This window comes from Pristis pectinata, chromosome 6 (genome assembly GCF_009764475.1).
Source record: "Pristis pectinata isolate sPriPec2 chromosome 6, sPriPec2.1.pri, whole genome shotgun sequence".
Taxonomy (NCBI): Eukaryota; Metazoa; Chordata; class Chondrichthyes; order Rhinopristiformes; family Pristidae; genus Pristis; species Pristis pectinata.
The window spans coordinates 33,668,402-33,688,913 of record NC_067410.1 but is presented as its reverse complement, the minus strand read 5'-3'; the positions used below and the strand labels follow the sequence as shown (position 1 = coordinate 33,688,913).

Genomic DNA, 20,512 nt, shown 5'->3' with positions numbered 1-20,512 from the left:
GATGTGGATTTGAGTGTTGGTTCATGGTAAGATAGACAGTCAATATGCATGGGCTGGCAGATGGGATTTGTGGCTACATTCATTGACCTGGACCATGCACGAGAGGTCATTAATCCTCCCGAGGCCCTGGGATCAAGCCTTTGGACCACTACTGCAGTCACTGATCTCTGTGGCCATGTACTTATTTCTACCCTTGGGTGTTCCCACTGTTTAGCCCCACTAAACAGGACTTCCCTGTGGATGTCTATGTTTTCCATGATTTTTAGGATTGTACCCATTACCACAGTCTCATTGCTACTCTGAATGCTTCTAACATCTGTGCATGTTGATTTTGTGCAAATCTGCATTGATTATATAAAAAAAAATCAGGAAATGATTGGAGAAGAAAACAAAATCATATTTGGCAACTATAGAGCAAACAACACATTTTGAAAGCTATTTTCTCTAAGAATATGGATATTTAGCTGAAGGATAAGAAGAGCAGAGATTGTTGTGTTGGGCATGTGACCAAGGACATAAAAAGCAGATTTTTATGTTGCTTCAACAAAAAGCTGATAAGTGTTGTCACAACATTGAAGGACAGCCTGCATTACATTGTACCTCTGCCTGCTAATTTGCTGATATCATGGAGCTGGAGCAGATCCAATCATCCAGGATGGCCAAAGGTTGCTTTACTAAAGAAGTGACAGACTCTAGGCGTCTTCCAAATGCTGCATCACAATGATAGATAGGTGGTATCTGAAGCCTGAAACCAGAGCCTACAGCATGACTCCAAATGAACGGCTCAGGAACAACTGCATTAAAATGTATTTAATAATGCCACATCACAATCTGCAATAATGAGGAAAGAATGAGTAAGAAATATACATCAAATACGAAGGCTGATTGATGCTCCAATGTGCATTTTCTTAAACACAACTTGGATGTTGTGCAAGATCAGCAAATTTAATCTAACCAGATCTGATCTGTGGCTGACAAGTAGAAGCAAATAAGACTCCAGGATGGTATGTTGTTTTCCAGGTGCTTGGGTTAAGGATGTCTCAGAGTGGCTGTGGGATCTTCTGAAAGGGGAGGGTGAACAGCCAGAGGTTGTAGTACATGTTGGTACTAACAATGTAGATAGGAGAAGGGATGAGGTTCTACAATGTGAGTTTTGGGAGCTAGATAGCCATTTAAAGAGCAGGACCTCAAAGGTTGTAATCTCTGGATTGCTTCCAGTGCCTCAAGCTAGTGAGTATAAGAATAGAAGGATAGGTGAATGCATGGCTGAAGGGGAGGTGCTGGAGGTTGAGCTTTAGGTTCTTAGATCATTAGGACCATTTCTAGGGAAGGTGGGAAGTGGGACAGGTTGCACCTACACCGGATTGGGACCAATATCCTTGCAGGGAGGTTTGCTAATGCCACGAGGGAAAGTCTAAACTGAGTTGGTTGGGGAAAGGGGCTAAGTAAATGTTCAGATGGGGAGGTACAGTCACCTGAAGGAGCAAAAGTTGCTAAGTCCAGCAGACAGGTAAATGCACACGAGGGGAATACAAAGCTAAATTGCACCTATTGTAATGTAAGGAATCTACCTAGTAAGGTTGATCAACTCAAAGCTTTAACTGACATGTGGGAGTACGATAGTGTTGCCGTCACTGAGACGTGGTTGAAGGACCGCAGGACTGGTGACTTGGTATCCTGGGGTATAGAACTTTCAGGCGAGACAAGAGAGGGATGTCAAAGATTTTTAATCAAGGAATTCAATACTTCAGTATTGAGGGACAATATCCTGGAGGGTTCCTCAAACAGGGCCATAATGAGTAGAGATTAGGAACAAGGAGGGTGTCATCACTTTGCTGGGGGTGTATTACAGGCCTCCAAACAGGAGGTACAAGAACAGATATGTAGGTAAGTAACAGAGAATGTAATAAAAATAGGCTTATAGGGGACTTCAATTTCCCAAATATTAACTGGGCTTGCCCCTGCCATAGGTGTAACACCTGCCCCTACATCAACTTCATCCAGGGACCCAAACGGTCCTTTCAGATGAGGCAGAGATTTACCTGCACCTCTCCTAATATTTGGTGCTCAAGTGTGGCCTCCTCTGCATTGGTGAGACCAAATGTAGACTAGGTGACTGTTTCGTAGAACACCTGCGCCCCATCTGTAACTGCGATCTGCATCTCCCTGTCGCCAGTCCCTTCAACTCCCCTTCCCACTCCATCACTGATATGTCAGTCCTTGGCTTTGTCCGCTGCCAGGAGAATTCCAAACACAAACTGAAGGAACAGCACCTTCATTGTCCGTCTTGGGACCTTGCAGCCTAATGGCATGAACATTGAATTCTCCCTCTTTAAGTAAACCAAACTCTTCCCCCCACCCCCACCATGCCTCTTCTCTTTTCTTCCCATTCCTATCTCTTTTCTCCTTACCTATTTCTTTTTTCCCTCTCCTCCCCTCCCCCCATAGGTGCCAGCCTCCATACCTTTGACCCATCCCCTGGTTGGTTCCGCTCTCCCCTCCTCCCCCGCATCTACCTATCACCACCTTGTGCCCACCCTGCCTCCCCTCTTTTGTCCACCTATCACTGCTCTGCTTCTCCTCCCCCCCCGCAAATATATTGGGCTTCCCCTATTCCTATCTTCAGTCCTGAAGAAGGGTCCTGACCGCCTGCTTTTCTCCACGGATGCTGCCTGACCTGCTGAGTTCCTCCAGCGTCTTGTTGTTTTCTGCCTTAGCATGAATGGCTCAGAGGGGACAGAATTTGTGTTGGATGTCCAGGACAGCTTTTTGACACTGTTTACATAGATGAATAAGGGTAGGAGCATCTCTGGACTTTATCTTGGGGAGTGTAGCCGGTCAGGTAGAGGGAGTGCCTGTGGGGGGAGGATTTTGGAGATAGTGACCATAACTCCATATATTTCAAAGTGGTTACAGAAAAATAGAGGGATAGACCAGGAATATAGGTCTTAAATTGGGGGGGGGAAGGTCAATTTCATTAAAATAAGACAGGATCTGGCAAAGGTAGACTGCATTCTTACATTGTTCTTCATAAAGGATGAAAATAGGAGGGTGCTCTGGGATCTTAAACAGAGACCAAGTGGAAGAATCAAAGCAGTGTGTTCTAGACAGGATGCGTAGACCGTTGTTTAGCATTAACAAAAGGATTGCAGCCCTTTGAAAAGGGGGTAAGAACCCTAGCATGCTTTAACCAAATTTGAGTTTAAGCCTGCACTCCAGCTTTTGAGATTTTCTGTGGTTTTGATAAACTTTGGCTTTTATTTAAGTAAAGAAAATTATTAAACAGAGGGACAAAATTCCTAGTGCTAGTTAGCTTAGAAAATAACTAAGCTCAAAACAGAATTTCCCCTTTTTTTTTTCCCCCTATGAAGGCCAACTTCCATTTAGATTATCGACAAGAAAATTTCATACTCCTAATTGTAGCAACGGAGGAAGAAAAATAAATGACAGCATTAAAAAAGTTTAAGAGCTACTTACAGAGACAGTACAAGTTTCCACTGACATAAGTCTGCAATAATGAACTTTGCAGAGCAAAACTTCAGATGTTTTTTGGAAAGAATTTCACCAGGAACAGAGGAATGTGTTAACTTTAAAAAGCAAAATGCTGGAAATGTTCAGTGGGGCAGGTAGCATCTGTGAGGAGAGAGTGTGTTAATCTTTCAGATCAATGACTTTAATCAGAAAGATCACTTGTAGAATTTTGTGTTCTTAAACAAATGAAAGGATTGCTTTCACTGGCAGTGGGAAATTTAAAGTAAACTTCCATTAAAGTTTAATTTGCATCATCATAACATTTTTTTCTACCAAACTCTTTAATTGAGGCATTGAATGGAATTGTTTTTCTTCAATAATTATTTCTTAACTCTCACTCCACTTGCCTAACCTGTTAAGCATTTCCACATTTCCATTGTGATGGAGCCCACATGTGGGTGGACCAGATCTGGAGTTATTTGAGGGAAAGGTGGGTTGGAGAGTTCGAAGGAACTGTGCAGGATTTGGATTAGGATTTCAAATGGAGTTGTAGATTTGGAGCTCAAAACAAGTGAAGTGAAGCATTTGTGTGGAATTTGCATACTCTCCCTGTGACCTTGTGGGTTTCATCTGGGTGCTCCAGTTTCCTCCCGCATTCCAATGACTTGAGTTCATAGGTACACTGGCCTCTCTATATCACTCTTAGTGTGTGGGTGACTGATTAGAATAAGATGAGATATCTTTATTCGTCACATGTACATCAAAACACATAGTGAAATGCATCTTTTGCGTAGAGTGTTCTGGGGGCAGTCCGCAAGTGTCGCTACGCTTCCGGCGCCAACATGGCATGCCCACAACTTCCTAACTCGTACGTCTTTGGAATGTGGGAGGAAACCCACAAAGACACTGGGAGAACGTATAAACTCCTTACAGACAGTGGCCGGAATTGAACCCGGGTCACTGGCACTGTAATCACATTATGCTAACTGCTACACTACCGTGCTGGCCCTGGAGTCTGGAGAGTTGAATCTGGAGAGAGTTGATGAAAATAAAAATGGAATTAATGTAGTATTGGTGTGAATTGATGGTTGGCACAGACTCTTTGGTTGGAAGGGCCTGTTTCCCTGCAATATCTCTTTATGACTCCCTCTCTATAGAAAGCTGAAAATACAGCAGGTCAGCTTAAGTATCAGTAGAGAAACTGAGTTCTCCAAGCACCAACCTCTATCCCCATGCACTGCCCACAGCCCCTCCCGCCCTGGGCCACATGGGGAGATTAAATAGCTTTTGTAGTTTGCAGTATATTAATTTCATTCCTCAAAACACAGCACTTCTACTCATTTTTCTACTTGTTTTTCTATACAATATACTAAAGTTGTCTTCAAAAATGTCATTCCTAGTGGGAAGAATTTTTTTTAAATAATCCATTTTAAGAAGTTGCATTTTGTATTCATTGGAGAGGGGGCTACTTTTATTTGGCAGCTGGAGTGCAACGGAAAGTTTCAAGATCTATTTGCAATGGTGACCAAACGGTTGTTGGCATTTCTGTACAACCCAGATTATGCAACAACCATGTACCTGTCCCAGTGTACTGCAATTCCTCAGTCAAAACTTTGCCTCTTGAACCACAGAAATGCAAAAATAACAAATCTGAGTAGGGTAAAATGAACTTTAAATTTACTGATCTCTTCAATTTCCTCAATTTTCTGCTCTCCGCATCTGAATTCATGGGCTTAGTGACTTGTTACCTAATCAGTGTGGGACTGGTTACTTGAGACCTGCAAATTGAGGATTATTAGAGGTCAGTAATGATTGAGCAGCTTTCTTGAATGTAAATTGTACTGAAACTCAACCAGCAGAACATGTTCATCAACACTTTTCACGCCATTGCCTTTTGGATCAGAAGTTGGGAGATAACATCTGTTTCCTAAAAATGGAAAGATCCTCCTTAATGGCATGAGACAGATCAAATTTCTGATGGCAAACTGCAAGGAGAAGATCCAATTAATTGAAAGCTGGATTCATTTCATAAGAGAAATTGCATTCTATAGTGAAATTAGTAGGTGAATATTATTTTGTATGGACACCATAAAATTGGTCATAATTCCCTTGCTTTGAGAATATTCGCATTTATAACTGAAAGACATTTTGTCACGATAAATAATTTTCTTAACAGACCTTCATGAAGTACCGATTGGCAGCACCATCTGTGCCTGCATCACAGCACGTTTGAAAAGAAAGGCATTAGTTACAATTTGACACATGACGGGTTCATTCAAACTATTTAGAGGTTATCACTCAAAGTAATAAAATATAGCTCCAAATAGATCTTAGTAAAATGGCTCCTATTGGTTAAAAAGTGAATGTTTTTAATTCATTCTTTCAAACAATAGTGTAAGTTAGCTAGCTAACGGTAGTCTGTTTTGGGTTGGGTTTCCAGTCCTGCTGTGGGAGGAGTTGAATTTTGTTTCAAATCTGGTTGGCTTGCAGAGAAAATGTCTCATTTCCACTGGAGATTTCCGAAACAGATTTACAGCTGAGAAGAGGCTTCCAGCCAAGGCTAATACATGCCCTGTTAAAAGATCTTTGTGCAGCTTTCGTCAGGAAAATGCAGGGTAGTGGCAAGAGGAACAGTTTATTATTTTTTTCCAATCTGTTCAGGAAACTCAAGTCCAGAAACGACAAAAAAAATCAATTAACCTTCAAACTATTTGCTACCAGGACCAGCTCCTATCCAGGAGCATAATTGGATCTGCCATCAATTAACCTCTGAACTGTTCAACAGATTTAGGATGTTAAGTATTTGGGTGTAAAAAAAAATCTCTACTGCAGTCGCTTACTGGCCGCTGTGATAGGGAGTCCCTTGTATGTGTTGTGTTGTGCTCTGCTTATGAACGTTCTCTTTTTGTTATTGCTTGTCCAGATGCAGCAATAAGCTTTCAAAACTGCCATGGAGTATCAGTTATTTGCTTACTTAATCATGAGTAATGAACTGAATAGTGTGGATGAACACGAAGTTCACTTTTTTTTCTTGAAACGGCATAAATGATTCAAGATGATTCTCAAAAAATGTTTGCCTACTTGTGGTATGTTTGTCAGAGAAATAGTAAAGACACCATTAAACTTGGAAAAACTGCATTATAAATTTTCCACTGAAGGCAGTTTTGCTCCAGCCTTATTCAGATCCATGTATTTTTTTTTGTCAGCAGGCAGGAAATTAGGAAATGAGCACAGAATTCGATTACAGCACTTACTGGCAGTTGCTGAGGTTAGGATAGATTCTAGTTTGAGTTGTTAGCACAGTTCTGAGCAGTGCGGGAGTTTCTTGTCAGGGATCTGCCACGAAAGACATTGGCCTGGCTTCAAGCAGCACTGGGGCATGCTTTGGAGTCTGCCCAGGAAGTGTACTGAAAGGAGAGTTTGTTTAGAATCTGACCTGTTTCTTTATATCTCCCTGCTCTTTGCGTAGTGCACGAGTATAAGCTGATGTAACCCTGCAGCTGAGCAAGCTAACAGTTTTTTCAACCTAGTTATAATTAACTATCTGTCTCTAACTCCTCAAAGACGATTTTTTTTAAAAAATGGCTTCAACGTTCATGTGTGGAATGGAAGATCTGCTGTTTAGTGGCAGTCGATTTCTATGGACTTTGACAATAACAACTTTAAGGAGGTGGTATACTGAGAGGTTGCGAGCTTGTCAGCAAATGCTGAGGACTTGGTGTGGACTGCGTGATGTTTACCAGGTAAAATAATCACCCACATTCCGGTGTATATGTATTCAGATTATTAACAAGACTTGATGTATGCTAAGCTGATTGTCTTTTACGACATCTTGGATCTTGTAAAACTAACTTTATTTTTTAAAATATGTGTCTGCTAAGCAAGTTGTACCATCAATGATCACATCATTTCTCACTGAAATTATTTTGTATTTTTTCTTGTGAAGGTGAAAGGATTGATCATAATTAACTGGTCATCCCTTCAGTTGCCACGTTATTTTAAAAAAACACCTACATGAAAATCGCAAAAAAAATACATGAGCATGAGATTGAATGATAGCTACAAGCAGGAGACCAAAAGAAAGGTTATTTAGAACTTCTGATACCTTAAGAAAATAAAAGCCAATCTGCATCATGACATTGTGTTAATTATAATTTTAAGGTGTCTTAAATGTGGATGATGTTTAAAGGAGATCCAAAACTTAAATGAGACTTTGCTGAGGACTTTAATTTGGAGGTAATCGGTTAATGATTTATACAAGTTGTAATATAATGGAAAAAATATCCTGATTAGTATAATGTTTTCATGGAGTCAGCTTGCTGAAATATGCTCTCAGTTTCACACTAGAACTTGGGTTACTCAGGAAAAGCTTAATTATTGTTGTGGTGTTTAATGATTGGCTTATTAGTATCGGGATCCGATGTGCACCACGCAAAGGGAAGAAATTATTTGGCAAAGATCTAGATGGACTACTTAAAAAATGCTAAGAGACACAGCAGGAGACGAAAGGCAAGTAACCTTTTACACCTCCTTGGCTGGGAAATGATGTGGGACCCACAAAGATCCAATGGAGGGAAAGAGATACTGTTTTAAAAAGTCTGTTAAGCAAAGAGCACAGATGTCCAGTATGTGAAATATCCTTTTGATTTGCCCAATAGATAAGAACCTTTACAACATGTTAAGCTGTTCTGACCTTTGTTCTTTGCACTCGCACTGGCGAAAAGTGCTGTGGGGCTCACCATCTTTCCCAAGCACTGATTCTTCATGTGTGATTCTTGATCAAGACTATGTGCAGGGTATTTGGGAGGGAATCCCACTGGCATCAGTTGTTTTTATACCCTGTGCAGCATGGGCTGCTGAATCATGATCAGGAGCATAAACCTTGCAATCTCTTCACCTTTTCAGATAGGTCAACTGCACTGTTACACTGACTGAGGTTGATTGACTTTTACCCTTGAGGTGCCCAACCTGGATACCTCAGAATTACAGTGTGTGATGTGCAGAGGCATCATCTTAGCTGATCTGTCATATTAATCTGGAGTAAACAATACTGTGAGTATCTCTCCTTTTAGGCATGACATCTTATAGAATCTGTGAAAGGGAAAATAGCCATAAGTTCTATCACAAACTGTCTTGCACTTTCAAGAAGTCTTGCCAACTTGATGCCAAGTTTTCCAGATTTTGGTTAATAATTTTTATTGTTTAAAAAAAATCAAATGCATTAAGTTATTCAAAAATATAATTGGTAATGTTATTTAAGTATTTATGTGCATATTGTATGTAACAACCTATCTTCATGACCAGTAGCACGTAACGTGGAGGAGCCACCAAAATAATTGCCGTGAACCCTTGCACAGCACTCATTTAATACACTTTGAGATGCTGAAGGATTTCCAGGCTAATATGTTAACACTGTGGCTGGATGAATGTGGCAGAAATTTTTAGGTATAATGCTCACAGGTCCCACCTAATTCCATTCCTTTTGCATCAAAAAGTTAGAATGTCACAAGAGTCTGAATCTTATCATTCCCAATCAATGCAAGTTATTTTACAAACTAGAGGTAGTGATACAGCTTGGGAAATCGAGCAGCATTCAGAGGCAAGGATTCAGTATTGTTGATGTAGAGTAGGAAAGTATAAAACTTGCATCAAATAAGTAGCCCTGGGTATAAGTCTTACTATTTAACTTTGACAGCTCTTCTTTGTGTTTCCCTGGAGTCATGTGATATGACTTCTTACAAATGCATTCTGTCATTCTCAACAGAAAGGTGTTGCGCATGAAAATGCCATTTGCCCACTAGTGGTGAAAATCAGGGAAGCCACAGCTAGTGGGGGGCTGGAAGTGCTAGATGAGAAAAGACAAGGGTGTAGACATGGGTTGCAATCACTCATGCTAGGCAATGACCATCTCCAGCAAGAGGGTATCTCATCACCTACCCCTGGCATTCAGTGGCTTTGGCTTTAGCTTTGCTAGGTCCTTCAGCATCAACCAGATACCTGGACCAGCCACACACATACCAAGGCAACATGAGCAGGCCCAAGACTTGGTATACTGTGACAAGTGGCTCACCTACTGACACTCCAGATTGTATCCACCATCTGCAAGTCACCAGTCAGGAGCATGATGGAATATTCTCCAATAGACTGGATAACTGCGGGTCTAACGATACTCAGAATAGGGCAGCATCCTGGGGAAAGCAATCTGCCTGATAAGCATCACATCCACACTAAATATTCATTCTCTCTACCACCACAATATAGTGCTGCTAGGCTATGCAGTCTGCAATATGTGCTGCAGTTAACGCCCAAGCCTGTAGCCTCTACCACCAAAAAGGACAAGGCAAGAAGTGCATGGAACACCGCCACCAGACAGTTCCCTTCCATGTTGCACAGCATCCTAACTTGGCAATAAATAGCTGGACCTTTGCCGTCACTGCGTTTAAATCCTGGAGCTCGCTAATAAATAGTATTGCGGGAGCAGCTTCACCAGGAGGACTTTAATGATTAAAGAAAGTGACACCACTGCCTTCTCAGAGGCAATTAGGGACGGGCAATAAACGCTAGTCTTGCCAGTGACACCAACATACTAAATAATGAATGAACAAGGGATGTTTATGAACCCCAAGCAAAACTCATTGAGCCTCTACATATCTGACAGATAAAGTTAGCCCTCTACAACTAACACAGAAGGAAATCTCAATTCTCCAGTTAAGGCTTGCATCTGACTGAGTGGCTTGTGCTATTCATTGGCCTGGAGTGCACAAATGGCATCAAATTGTACATTGAATGGTGGTTGCTGTCACTTGCCACAGAAGACCCAGAACACATTTTTGAAAGTTGGCAACCCATGTTCAAAGGACCAATCAGTTTTTGAATCAAATTCCTTCACTTTGCACACAAAAACATTGTATTCTGTAGAAAAATGTCTCTCCAGTTATTTCAGGACTTCTGGATCAGTTAAACTGAGTGGGCATGTGACAGCTTGCATGACTTCTCCCGGAGTGTTAAGGTGGATTGGAGGCACAGCATTGATGGATCCCAAAGGTGGTTGCATAATCAGTCCAATTAACAAAATGGACTGCAGATGATTAAAGGTTGCACTTGGGAATTCCAGACTCCTTCATGAAAGAGGGTGATGGAAGGAGGCAGAGAGTGACTGACACTCAGAAGGCTAGATGGGAGGTAACCACTGAAGAAAGGAGCTGAAATGTGATCTCCTATTGCTGAATTCATTGCTGCAGTTGGTTTGATGAGCTTGTCAGATCAGGAAATGTGAGCACGTTTACAAAACTGACTATATCCTAATATGCCCATGACCTTCTAAGTCTGCCTTTTTTAACTCATCTCCAAGATTTAGGTCCTCGCGTTCCTCGGCCTGAGTGCTTTCATCTTCCTATTTATGAATACAGTTCATCGCATCCCCGACCACCTATTGCCATTCAACCACACCTTTGTGCAGGAAAATTGTTTCACAGGTAGGTGAGACTAGAACAAGGGGGACATAGCCTCGAGATTCAGGGGATTAGGTTTAGGACGGAGGCGAGGAGGAACTGCTCTTCTCTGAGCGTAGTGAATCTGTGGAATTCTCTGCCCAGGGCTCCTCTCTACTCTCCATTCCCTACCTCATTAAATATATTTAAGAGACAGATAGATTTTTGCATAGTAGGGGAATTAAGGGTTATGGGGGGGGGGGGGGGGGGAAGGCAGGTAGATGGATCTGAGTCCACTGACAGATCAGTCATGACCTTAATGAATGGCAGAGCAGGCCCGATGGGCCAGTTGGCCTACTCCTGCTCATGTTTCTTTTGTTTCTTATGATCTAACATGATACTTCTCACTAATTATCTCCATTAACTAATCTTCTCCATCCGTCTTTGCAGTAGATGCCATTGCCCTCAGCCATTGCTCTCTTCTGCAGCATGGCAAGAAGGGATCCCAGAACACCAGGGAGAGAGGAGAAGTGAATTATCTGAGCCCTGTTCAACAGGATGGCAAATGCTAATGGACCTGAAACAGAGCATATGAGGTAGAACTAGTTATCCCAGTTGTATTGTGCACTCTTGCAGAGAGATTGGACGAGGAGTCCATCGTAAGCTGGGCAGACATCTGGAATGTCTCCATAGGGAGAAACAAAGGCCACCTGCATGAAATGACAAGCATGGTAATCGACTGAGTGCATGCACATGTTGCATGTTGTCCTTAGCATGGCGGGTGTTATAGGATGAAGGGCATCCCTAGCCTCAGCTGTTCAGTTAAGTGATCCACAGCAAAGTTCTCTGAACTCATTGTGCAGGTGAAACGATGCATGGCAGGACCCTCCTGCGACAAAAGCATCTTAGTTATTTGTACAGCCTCCTCCACCTCTGCTAATGTCATAGGAGCTGTGTCACTTCCTGGGAGGAAGAGGAATGGAGGTTCAGGAGCAACACACACAAAATGCTGGAGGAACTCGGCAGGTCAAAGCATCTATGGAGGGAAATAAACATTTGATGTTTCATCAGGACTGGAAAGGAAGAGGGCAGAAGCTAGAATAAGAAGGTCGGGGGAGGGTGCAGAATCTCCTGTGTCTCCAATGGAGATTCAGGGTTGCCCAAAGGTGTATATGTGGATGAGAGGATTAAATTTCAAATCTTTGAACTTGGGTACAAGTAATTGTGGACACAAGTTACTGGTCTGAAGTATTTCTGCTTTGTGACTGGTAGGTGGCCTTTTAACTTCTGTGACGTGTTGACCCCATGGGCCAACAGAAATGGAATGTGGACGAGCTACGTGTGGCTGTATGTATTAGTGGTTGTGTTGGTCCATGGGGTTGAGGCAAAGGGTGATTGCTGGTTCGTAAGGAGGGTGGAATGAGGGAGGCTCACTGACCCTCTCAATAGTGCTGGTTGGCATTTCTATGGTGTCAGTGTGCACCCTCCTCTGTCCTGGCCAGCTTCATCATCATCATCCCCTCCCCCTGCATCATCATCCAGATCCTCTCCCCTCCTTGCATCGTCGTAAATCTCCCGTCCCCCAATCTCATCACACAGCTCCTCTTCCCTCACCCCCACCCCCCCCCCCATCCTCCTACATCACATATAGTACTTCTCCTTTTCACTGCATAATATTGCAAATAGGACATAGGCTACGACCAGTCTTGAGGCTCTGTCATTATTGAAGAGCACATCCAGATTGATTGAGTTAACAGAGCTGCACCTTTAGATTCATAGGAGTTCGCTTGATCAATTTTACGCAGACAGATGGCTTTGGTTTCGACTGCTCTGAGGTCTCACTACATTGATTCCTCACTGGAGTCATCAACAGTATCTTGTCCCTCCCCAAGCAGCCAATCCCAATGACCGCATGAATGTCTACACTGATGCAGGAAGCAATTATAGGAGCTGCCTTGGAATTTTGTTCATATTATTAGAAATGGAGAGTTTTAAGGTTACTTCTGTCAGATCTGGGGGATTCTTGAGAGCCATGATGTAATCATCAATACAAAAGCATTTGTATATTAACTGGTCACCTTGATGGTAAAGTTGATGTCATTGTGAAGCCTTGAAAATATTGCCGCGAGAACGTGTATGTGCCCAGCAGGTCATAGTAAGGATCACAAGGAGTGCAAGTTGAGAGTGGGGAGTCTCTTTCATAGTGAATATATCTAGCAAGCAGGTCTTTCTGCAAAGCACTATCTCCAAGGCTGATGACATGTCCAAGAAACTCTGCCTCTGACCGGATGTTCTGATTAGAGCTTCCAACAAGACAATGACCCCCGCATTCCTCTGCAGTCTCTAGCTGTTCCTCAGGCTCTTGATTTGTCCATCTCCTGGATCCTGCAGTTTCACTGCATAAGCAACACATTATGATGAGACCATGAGAAGCTGCAAAACGCAGTGACAAAGTGAGCCAGTCCAAGGCGTTTAAAAATGAGCAGCAGTGTCTGCTCACCTGGCCCAAATTCTACAAAATCTTTCTCAAAGGCTCCAAAAGAACCAATATAACAATGGTGACAAAAGCCTTTCACTGAACTCTTCAGTAAGTAGGTAGGAGTCTGCTGCTTGTCAACTCCTCAACCTATATCCAAAGCACAGCAGTTCGATAGTTCCAGATAGTTGCAGGAACCCATGCCCTGTTAAATTCCAAACTGCTGTTACCATTGAACTTACTGACTTTAACCTGACCGGAACTGAGCACAGAGCTTAGTTAGTTCAGCCACCCCTTTGTCGATCAAAACGTGAGCAAAAATCCTGTGCTCATTTAGTTCAGGATTACAGCATCAGATGCAGACATTGTCAAAGCTATTTTTGAGCAATCCTTGACAAAAATGAAATTCCAATTATACACTAAATGTCCATTTAATTCCAACTCAGTGCACCTAACAATGCAAGTCCAAAAATAGAGGCACTACTTCCTCAAAACATTATTTTGAGGCTTAAAAGAAAACGGCTCTTTTTGCAACACTCAAAGTATACATCTATGAATAATGCCCCCCTCATTCCTGTGCAGTATCTTGCTGTCTCTCGAGTTCTTGAGTTGCCCATCTCCTTGATCCTGCAGTATAGCTGCATGAGCAACACACATTATGATGTGGTCATGGGCAGCTGTACAATGCAGTGACGAAGTGGACCAGTCCAAGGTGAAACTGTTTATGAACTGTTTTGGCTCAAAATTATTCAAAATACAAATTCATTATTGTGACCTGCATTCCAATAACCTTCAGTGTTTCTCTTTGTTATTAATCATCAGATGCAGAAGTAAAAAGAACCATCATTAGCAATTCTTTGTATTGTAAAACATTCAGAATGACTGTGTGCACTTTTATTTACAATATTACTAATTTTCTGACTTTTAATGACTTCCCCGATGCCCATGTTCATATTCATTCTTCAACAGCACAGAATTCTACCATGATCCACTAATTTGTTATTGCTACATAAGCTTGACTGTAAGGCATCATTAAGACTATTTGCATTCCCTTTTCACCGTGCACTCAAAATATCTGTCACTTCCTAAATCCCCCCTTCTAGGCTTTGGAGACAGATTATACCATGACAGAGGTAGACAGCAATGCAGTCACTTCTTCCTGGATGGGATTTCAGAAATGAAAAATGGGGAACTTGCTCCTCTTCCTCTGCATCTAAAATAAAATATTAAATTCTGTCCAAAATAGCCCATAGATAATGCCTCCATTTTCCTGATAGTAAATCCAATTTTATTCTCATTATTAATTCAGCAACAACTATTGGAAAATACAGATCGTTAGAAAATGCAGCACCTTTATAAATAATATAACTACTGGTACTGAGCAGTGATGTTCAATCACAGTGAGAAGCTATGTATGTTAATCAGTGTCATTATAAGAAATATATTATGGTAATTATTGTATGTGATGTATCCAAAGTGTAATGGTAATCAGGGGTTTAATGCAAATTGAATGAAGTCTGCAACTACTCACTCTGTCCCAATGCACTGGAGAGCACACGTGCACGCTGCAGTGTACAGAGGTACAGCACGAAGCTGGAAATCACTTCTAGGCTTTTAGTGATGCATACATGGTTCAAGCTGCCCATGCTCTAAATTAAAAGATGGGGGAATGTTATTGGTAGTTGGGGACAAGTTGGCGTCGATGGACATGGGATGTGGTCAGGAATGATAGTTGATTTGTGAGAGGGTCTCAACAGTCAGGAATGTTTGCATTGGGTCAAGTCAGCAGATCTGAGGGTGTGTGGTGTTGGTGTTGGGTGAGGGTTGCAAGCTAGGTGAGGGAATGCTCTGGGAATGGAGAAAGTGGAAGGAGATTGGAGCCTTTGGGCCCAAAGGTGAGTCAGGTAGGTACCAGCCTTAAGGAAAACCCACTGGTCTGGGACCTGCTCAGCAAGCTCCCTATTGGTCAAAAAGATTCAAGGTCAACAGATGCTGTGACTTCATTCAGCAGCACAAGCATGTGCATGTAAATCCCAGACATGGCATCTTGGTCCTCTGTACGTTAACACATTATAGTTTAGACAATATCCAACTCCTAGGCAACAGTCCATCTGCATCATTCACTGGATTTTGATTACTTCTAAACTTTGTGATTTACTAATTTTAGTCACGATCATTTCAAATGTGCTACCAAATAAGCTTGTATCGGATTACTGCCACAAATAATAAATGTTTTGCCTATTTCTTTTTTAATTTCTGATTTTCTGCAACTGCTTCATTTCCAGGCTAATCTGCTACAAAAGAAAGGGGCCAGAAAATCACTTGTAAGCAAAATGTAAATTGGCACCAGCCTATTGGAACATTGGGGCCTTTTTCAGTTTGGTACCTTTCTTCTTACCTACAGATAGTTCCAAAATATGCACCAACTTTTCACCCTTAGGAAAGTCTTGGCTGTATTTTCTTACTTGTGCATTGTGTAGTGGACTTTACAAACCAAGAGCTATTTTACTCAAAAGAAATAATAAAAGCATCTGTTGCCTTGATCACATGGAATTTCCTGTGTTCTCTGACAGATAAGTTAATTTGTTTCCTAACGGTTTAGGTCAGTATTTGTAATGTAGTGGTTGATTAAATTGAATCTGCATTCTATTTTTTATTTATGCGTGACTGCATACATGAGGATCATTGTTTTGCTCACATTAATCCAATAAATATACTTGGCACATGAAGCTTCAAGGCACATGTGTAACTGATTACCAGACCTTGATGCTGGGTTCTTTTGATCTGCTGCATAAAACACTGCGTGGAACCTAAATGTTGTCTGAATCTTTGAAAGGAATCAATGCGTCATGCTAGTAAATGAATGCAACCAGTCCAGGGGTTGCATCACAGATTTCTTTTTCGTTTATAATTTATGATGTTGCATTTGTTCAGCTTGGTCAACATACTCGGTGTCCATATCTTATCACATTAGATCAGCTGTGTTTGTCTGACAGCAGTGAATTTGCACTGTGTACACATTCCCATAAATCTTGCTTTTTTTAAATTCAGCTTTTATTTAAAACTGAGATTAGATTTAATTGCTGCTACCTCCAATTACCAGATTTAAAGTTATCATATCGATCATTGTGTTTTCATGTTTATTAAGGACAGACCAAGTTCAGTATAACATGCCTTGTTATGTCGGGGTTTCAGATATATCATGAGTATAATCATGTCCCTCAAGATAGAGATCAGATCAAATGTTTGTTTCACTTATAATATAGGTGTTAAAGTTATCCACCAATGCCTGTGTTATATTGACACTGAGCTGTATATGACTTAATGATTCATTAAATAACTGCATTAAACTTCTGACAACTTTATGTCAAGATGCATTTGATACCAGTTTAACATTAGCTTATCAGTAAAGTTTCATTTCCCTGGCACTTAATCCCTACAGAACGATGACTTTAATCTAATATTTTCGCTATTACAAAGTTGTAGTTTGTTGTATGAAGTGTAGTAACATTGTAATTTCACAATGTGCCATGAATCACTGTTTTTCCCCTGCATCATGGAATGGAGGTGGAACAGATGTAACCATGGAGTGATTTCTTATTTGTATCACTAAAATCTTGGGGAACAATTGGGGGTGATGGTGTTTCAACCTGTTTGGGTGAAGTGCAGTAGGCAGGTACTTGGAATTATGTTGTTAACATATCAGCTACAGTTGCCTAGGTTATTAAATTTTGCACATAATAGTTGTGGGGCCTGTAATTTACAACCTAGGGTTTTCAGTTCCCTTTTAACCCAATTTAATACAGAAGCAAGGTTGGACAAAACGAGATTCATCCCTGATTACCCTGTGCTGAGACAATGTGAACTAATCACTTTCTGAATATTTGTTAAACAATGATTCTGGTGTACCAATCCCACATCCAGTAATCAGAAAAAAGAAAAGGAGCCAGATTTTGCTTTCAGCACTATAATGACATCATAAGGGGTTCATTCTCTTTGCACTCACCTAAACTTTAATTGGAGAGCCATTTCAGACTAGATGATCGACAGTACATCTAGGAGTAAATAGAGCAAGTAACTGTATATCTGCTTAGCCAATCGCAATGCAGCCTTGTTGATGAGAAGTGCCATAGAGGATGTGAATTAAAATATGTGGTTAGGCATAGAGAGGGAATGAATTGGTATTGGTTTATTATTGAAAGATGGGATTGAGAAAGAACATGCCAAAATAAATAATATTCTTTTAAATTATAATTAAAATATAAAGGGATATGACTCCACAAATGGGAATTTATTTTCAGTGCCAGTTATTTGCAGCATTAGGATATGTATTTTCTATCTTGCAAGCTGACAGTGGTGTGATACTATGTGCAGGGTCATTTTTTTGTGTGTGTATATGCAGAACTGCAATCCTGTCATAGCTCAGCAGTCCACTGATCAATGAGATCTGAGTGGGCTGTTTGCTATAGTTAATTTCATTTTGTTGTCCCATTAAGTCATAGGCTCCCTCCAATTTGCTCAGGGCCAGCTTCCAGAAATATCCATCTTCCAGCTGCCAGGCTGAACGCAAGTGGCAAGTTTGCATCGGTTTTAGAAGCCATTATGCAAGCCACAGATGTCAGGAACAAGTCACACAGGCAGTAATGCAATATTAAAAGAGCACATGAGTCGGGGAAGGATGAAGGGTTTCCAGAGACAGCTATGAATCAACATGCTTGCTATATCACATCTGGATCTGTGATGTAAATAATTGAATACGGGCTAGGCATGAACTTAATTGGACATAACAAACTAAAGAGGCTGGCGGTACAAATTGAATTCTGTTTGAACCATTCTTTTTCTAGGTAACTGCCATGCTGTAATGTAGTTAAAGGTTTCAGCCAAACAGCTGAAAATTGAACAAGCCTAATGATTTAAGTTGAGTTGAATTGTACAAGGGCAGGAATTTTGACCATTCAACTTTTTGTCTGAAAATTTGAATGTGTTTCAATGTCCGTAATTTGTAACGTTATTTGTCAAGCTACTGAGCACACAGTGTTTGAAGATAATGAAAATCATTCCACCAGCAAAATCTATCAAATGTAATAAATGTATCCCAGACATGTTTGCACATCGACTAATCCAAATTTAACTCAAAGCTATGCTCTGGACAAATGTGACAAGTCTAAGCCTAAAACCAAGCTTTCAGAAGAGCCTGAGTCTTTCAAGTGAAAGATCTAATTAAGACATAATAAACATCTAATTCAAATCAGTTCATGTAAAATGGAAGTAAGGCTGTAAAATGTCTGACTTCTAATACTGTATGGAGTGGGTGAATCCATTGCAGTGTGGATGAGTTGTGGGCTCAATTGTACAATGATTCATCTTATGTCCCTCTTGCAAAGGTTTTGATTTGTACCCACAGAGGCAAAACACTAATATATTAAATGGAGCCTCAACCACTTAAATGCTGGGCTCATTAGTTCTGGGCAGTTTTTTCTCCACTCCTGGTCTTGCCTAAAAATTCCTGTGACATCAGAATAAATGTGTAGTTGGAAATGTAAAGGTGTAAGTAACCCCTATTAGCAGTTAATTTGGTTTTGCTGCATAATAAGTAAGAACGAATTTAGGCAGGGTAGTCTCATTGCATTGCAAAAAGCACCAAGTTGTTTCCCACTATAAATGCAGTAACTCCAGGTCCTGTCTTCCTCAAGTACAGGAAAAGTTCATTAGCTATTGGACATGACAGTTATGGAGCTGGTCACTACTACTTTAGCTGTGCCTGCCTCAGGATTACTGTGCCTTGGATCTGCCATTATTTGCCTATGTTCTCCAAATTAATTGAAGATCCTGTTTCTATTAAAACTGCAAACTTTTCAGCAGCTTCTTCATGAGACTTGTAGAAACACTTTGTGCTCATGTTTCTAACACTCCATTTGCCAAAATACTTCTGCAGTTAGAGATTTGGAAGTCTTTCAATTTTAAGTCTTTATCTTGGAGTGTTATGGTACAACAATGCCACTGGTACAATTGATGCACTAGTCCTAAGCAAAAGTACAATTCCCATAGCTTTTGCATACATTGGTTATATAAGCCAAGGATAAGTGTGCAATTACTTTGCGTGAATGTTAACTAAAGTTCCTAAAGCATTTCCTTGAATTTGATCAGCAACTGTTGCTTTATGTAAGTGATTCTAAAGAGGCAAGAAATGTCTTTCTGATCAAGGCATTTGGTCTGCAGTAGCAGGTGAATCAAGTTGTCTGGTGTCTCCCAAACCTCCAGTGAAGGAGCACAGCAGAACATGGTACAAAATAACAGGTCATCCGCCACTAGCATTGTACTTAACTGCACTTCCATGGATCTCATTAACAGGAGAGCTGGCACGCATAGTAACTACCTCATCTGACTTGACCATGCAACTGCTCTTCAAGTAATATTCTACACAATGATAATAATCAATGAGAAGGTTACAGTTACTCGCTGTCATATGGATAGAATCAACTTGCAGCACTGTGTGAGATCACTGCCCAACTACTGGAGACGTTACAAGGGCAAGACCAGTGCAGTGTATTACTATTGCTCTGTAAACTCATGACAAATAGGTGCTTCAATGAATTAATACAGGATTGTGGCAAATATTGAAACCAGATTTTTTAAAGAAGCTGCAGAAATTAAAATCAAAATTTTGAGTAAAAATCACCTGCTCTGGTTACATTAAAACATTTTCTCCCAAAATAAAGACTAATAACTGATAATTTTGTTCTAGCACCAACCTTGTTTTGATTTTCATAAAAGCTTGTCAAGGAAGATATTTACATTCTGTTCAATCAAAATAACACTATATACAACAGACCATTTCAGAGGCGCATCAATTTTGAATTCCATTTAATGTAACCAACCAACGTTTCAGGTTGAAGAATTCTTGATCAGAACTTTTTAAATATTGAACTCTTTCAGCACAGCCAAGTCCCATAGTAAAAATGGCAGTTGCAATTCTGTTATACGAAACCACCAATGTAATTAAAATGCTGCACAAATTCTTTAATTAGTTTGGGATTAGTGAGAATTTCCGAAAAGGCTCAAAAGCATTTGAAATAGGATCAGTGTTGTGATTCAATTGTAAACTTGTGAATAATTTGGCAAATCTTAATTCTGC

The 20,512-nt window shown here is 40.7% G+C and overlaps 1 protein-coding gene across 1 annotated transcript in view; it reads left to right on the top strand.

The window, feature by feature from the left end:
* Positions 1–6,819: 6,819 nt before the first annotated feature.
* LOC127572118 (FERM domain-containing protein 4B-like) overlaps positions 6,820–20,512 on the top strand; it is a 178,692-nt gene continuing 164,999 nt past the window's right edge. The window contains exon 1 of the mRNA XM_052019011.1: positions 6,820–7,214. Within this exon, the coding sequence (XP_051874971.1) occupies positions 7,053–7,214 (162 nt within the window). The 5' untranslated portion in view covers positions 6,820–7,052. The remainder of the gene's footprint in view (positions 7,215–20,512) is intronic.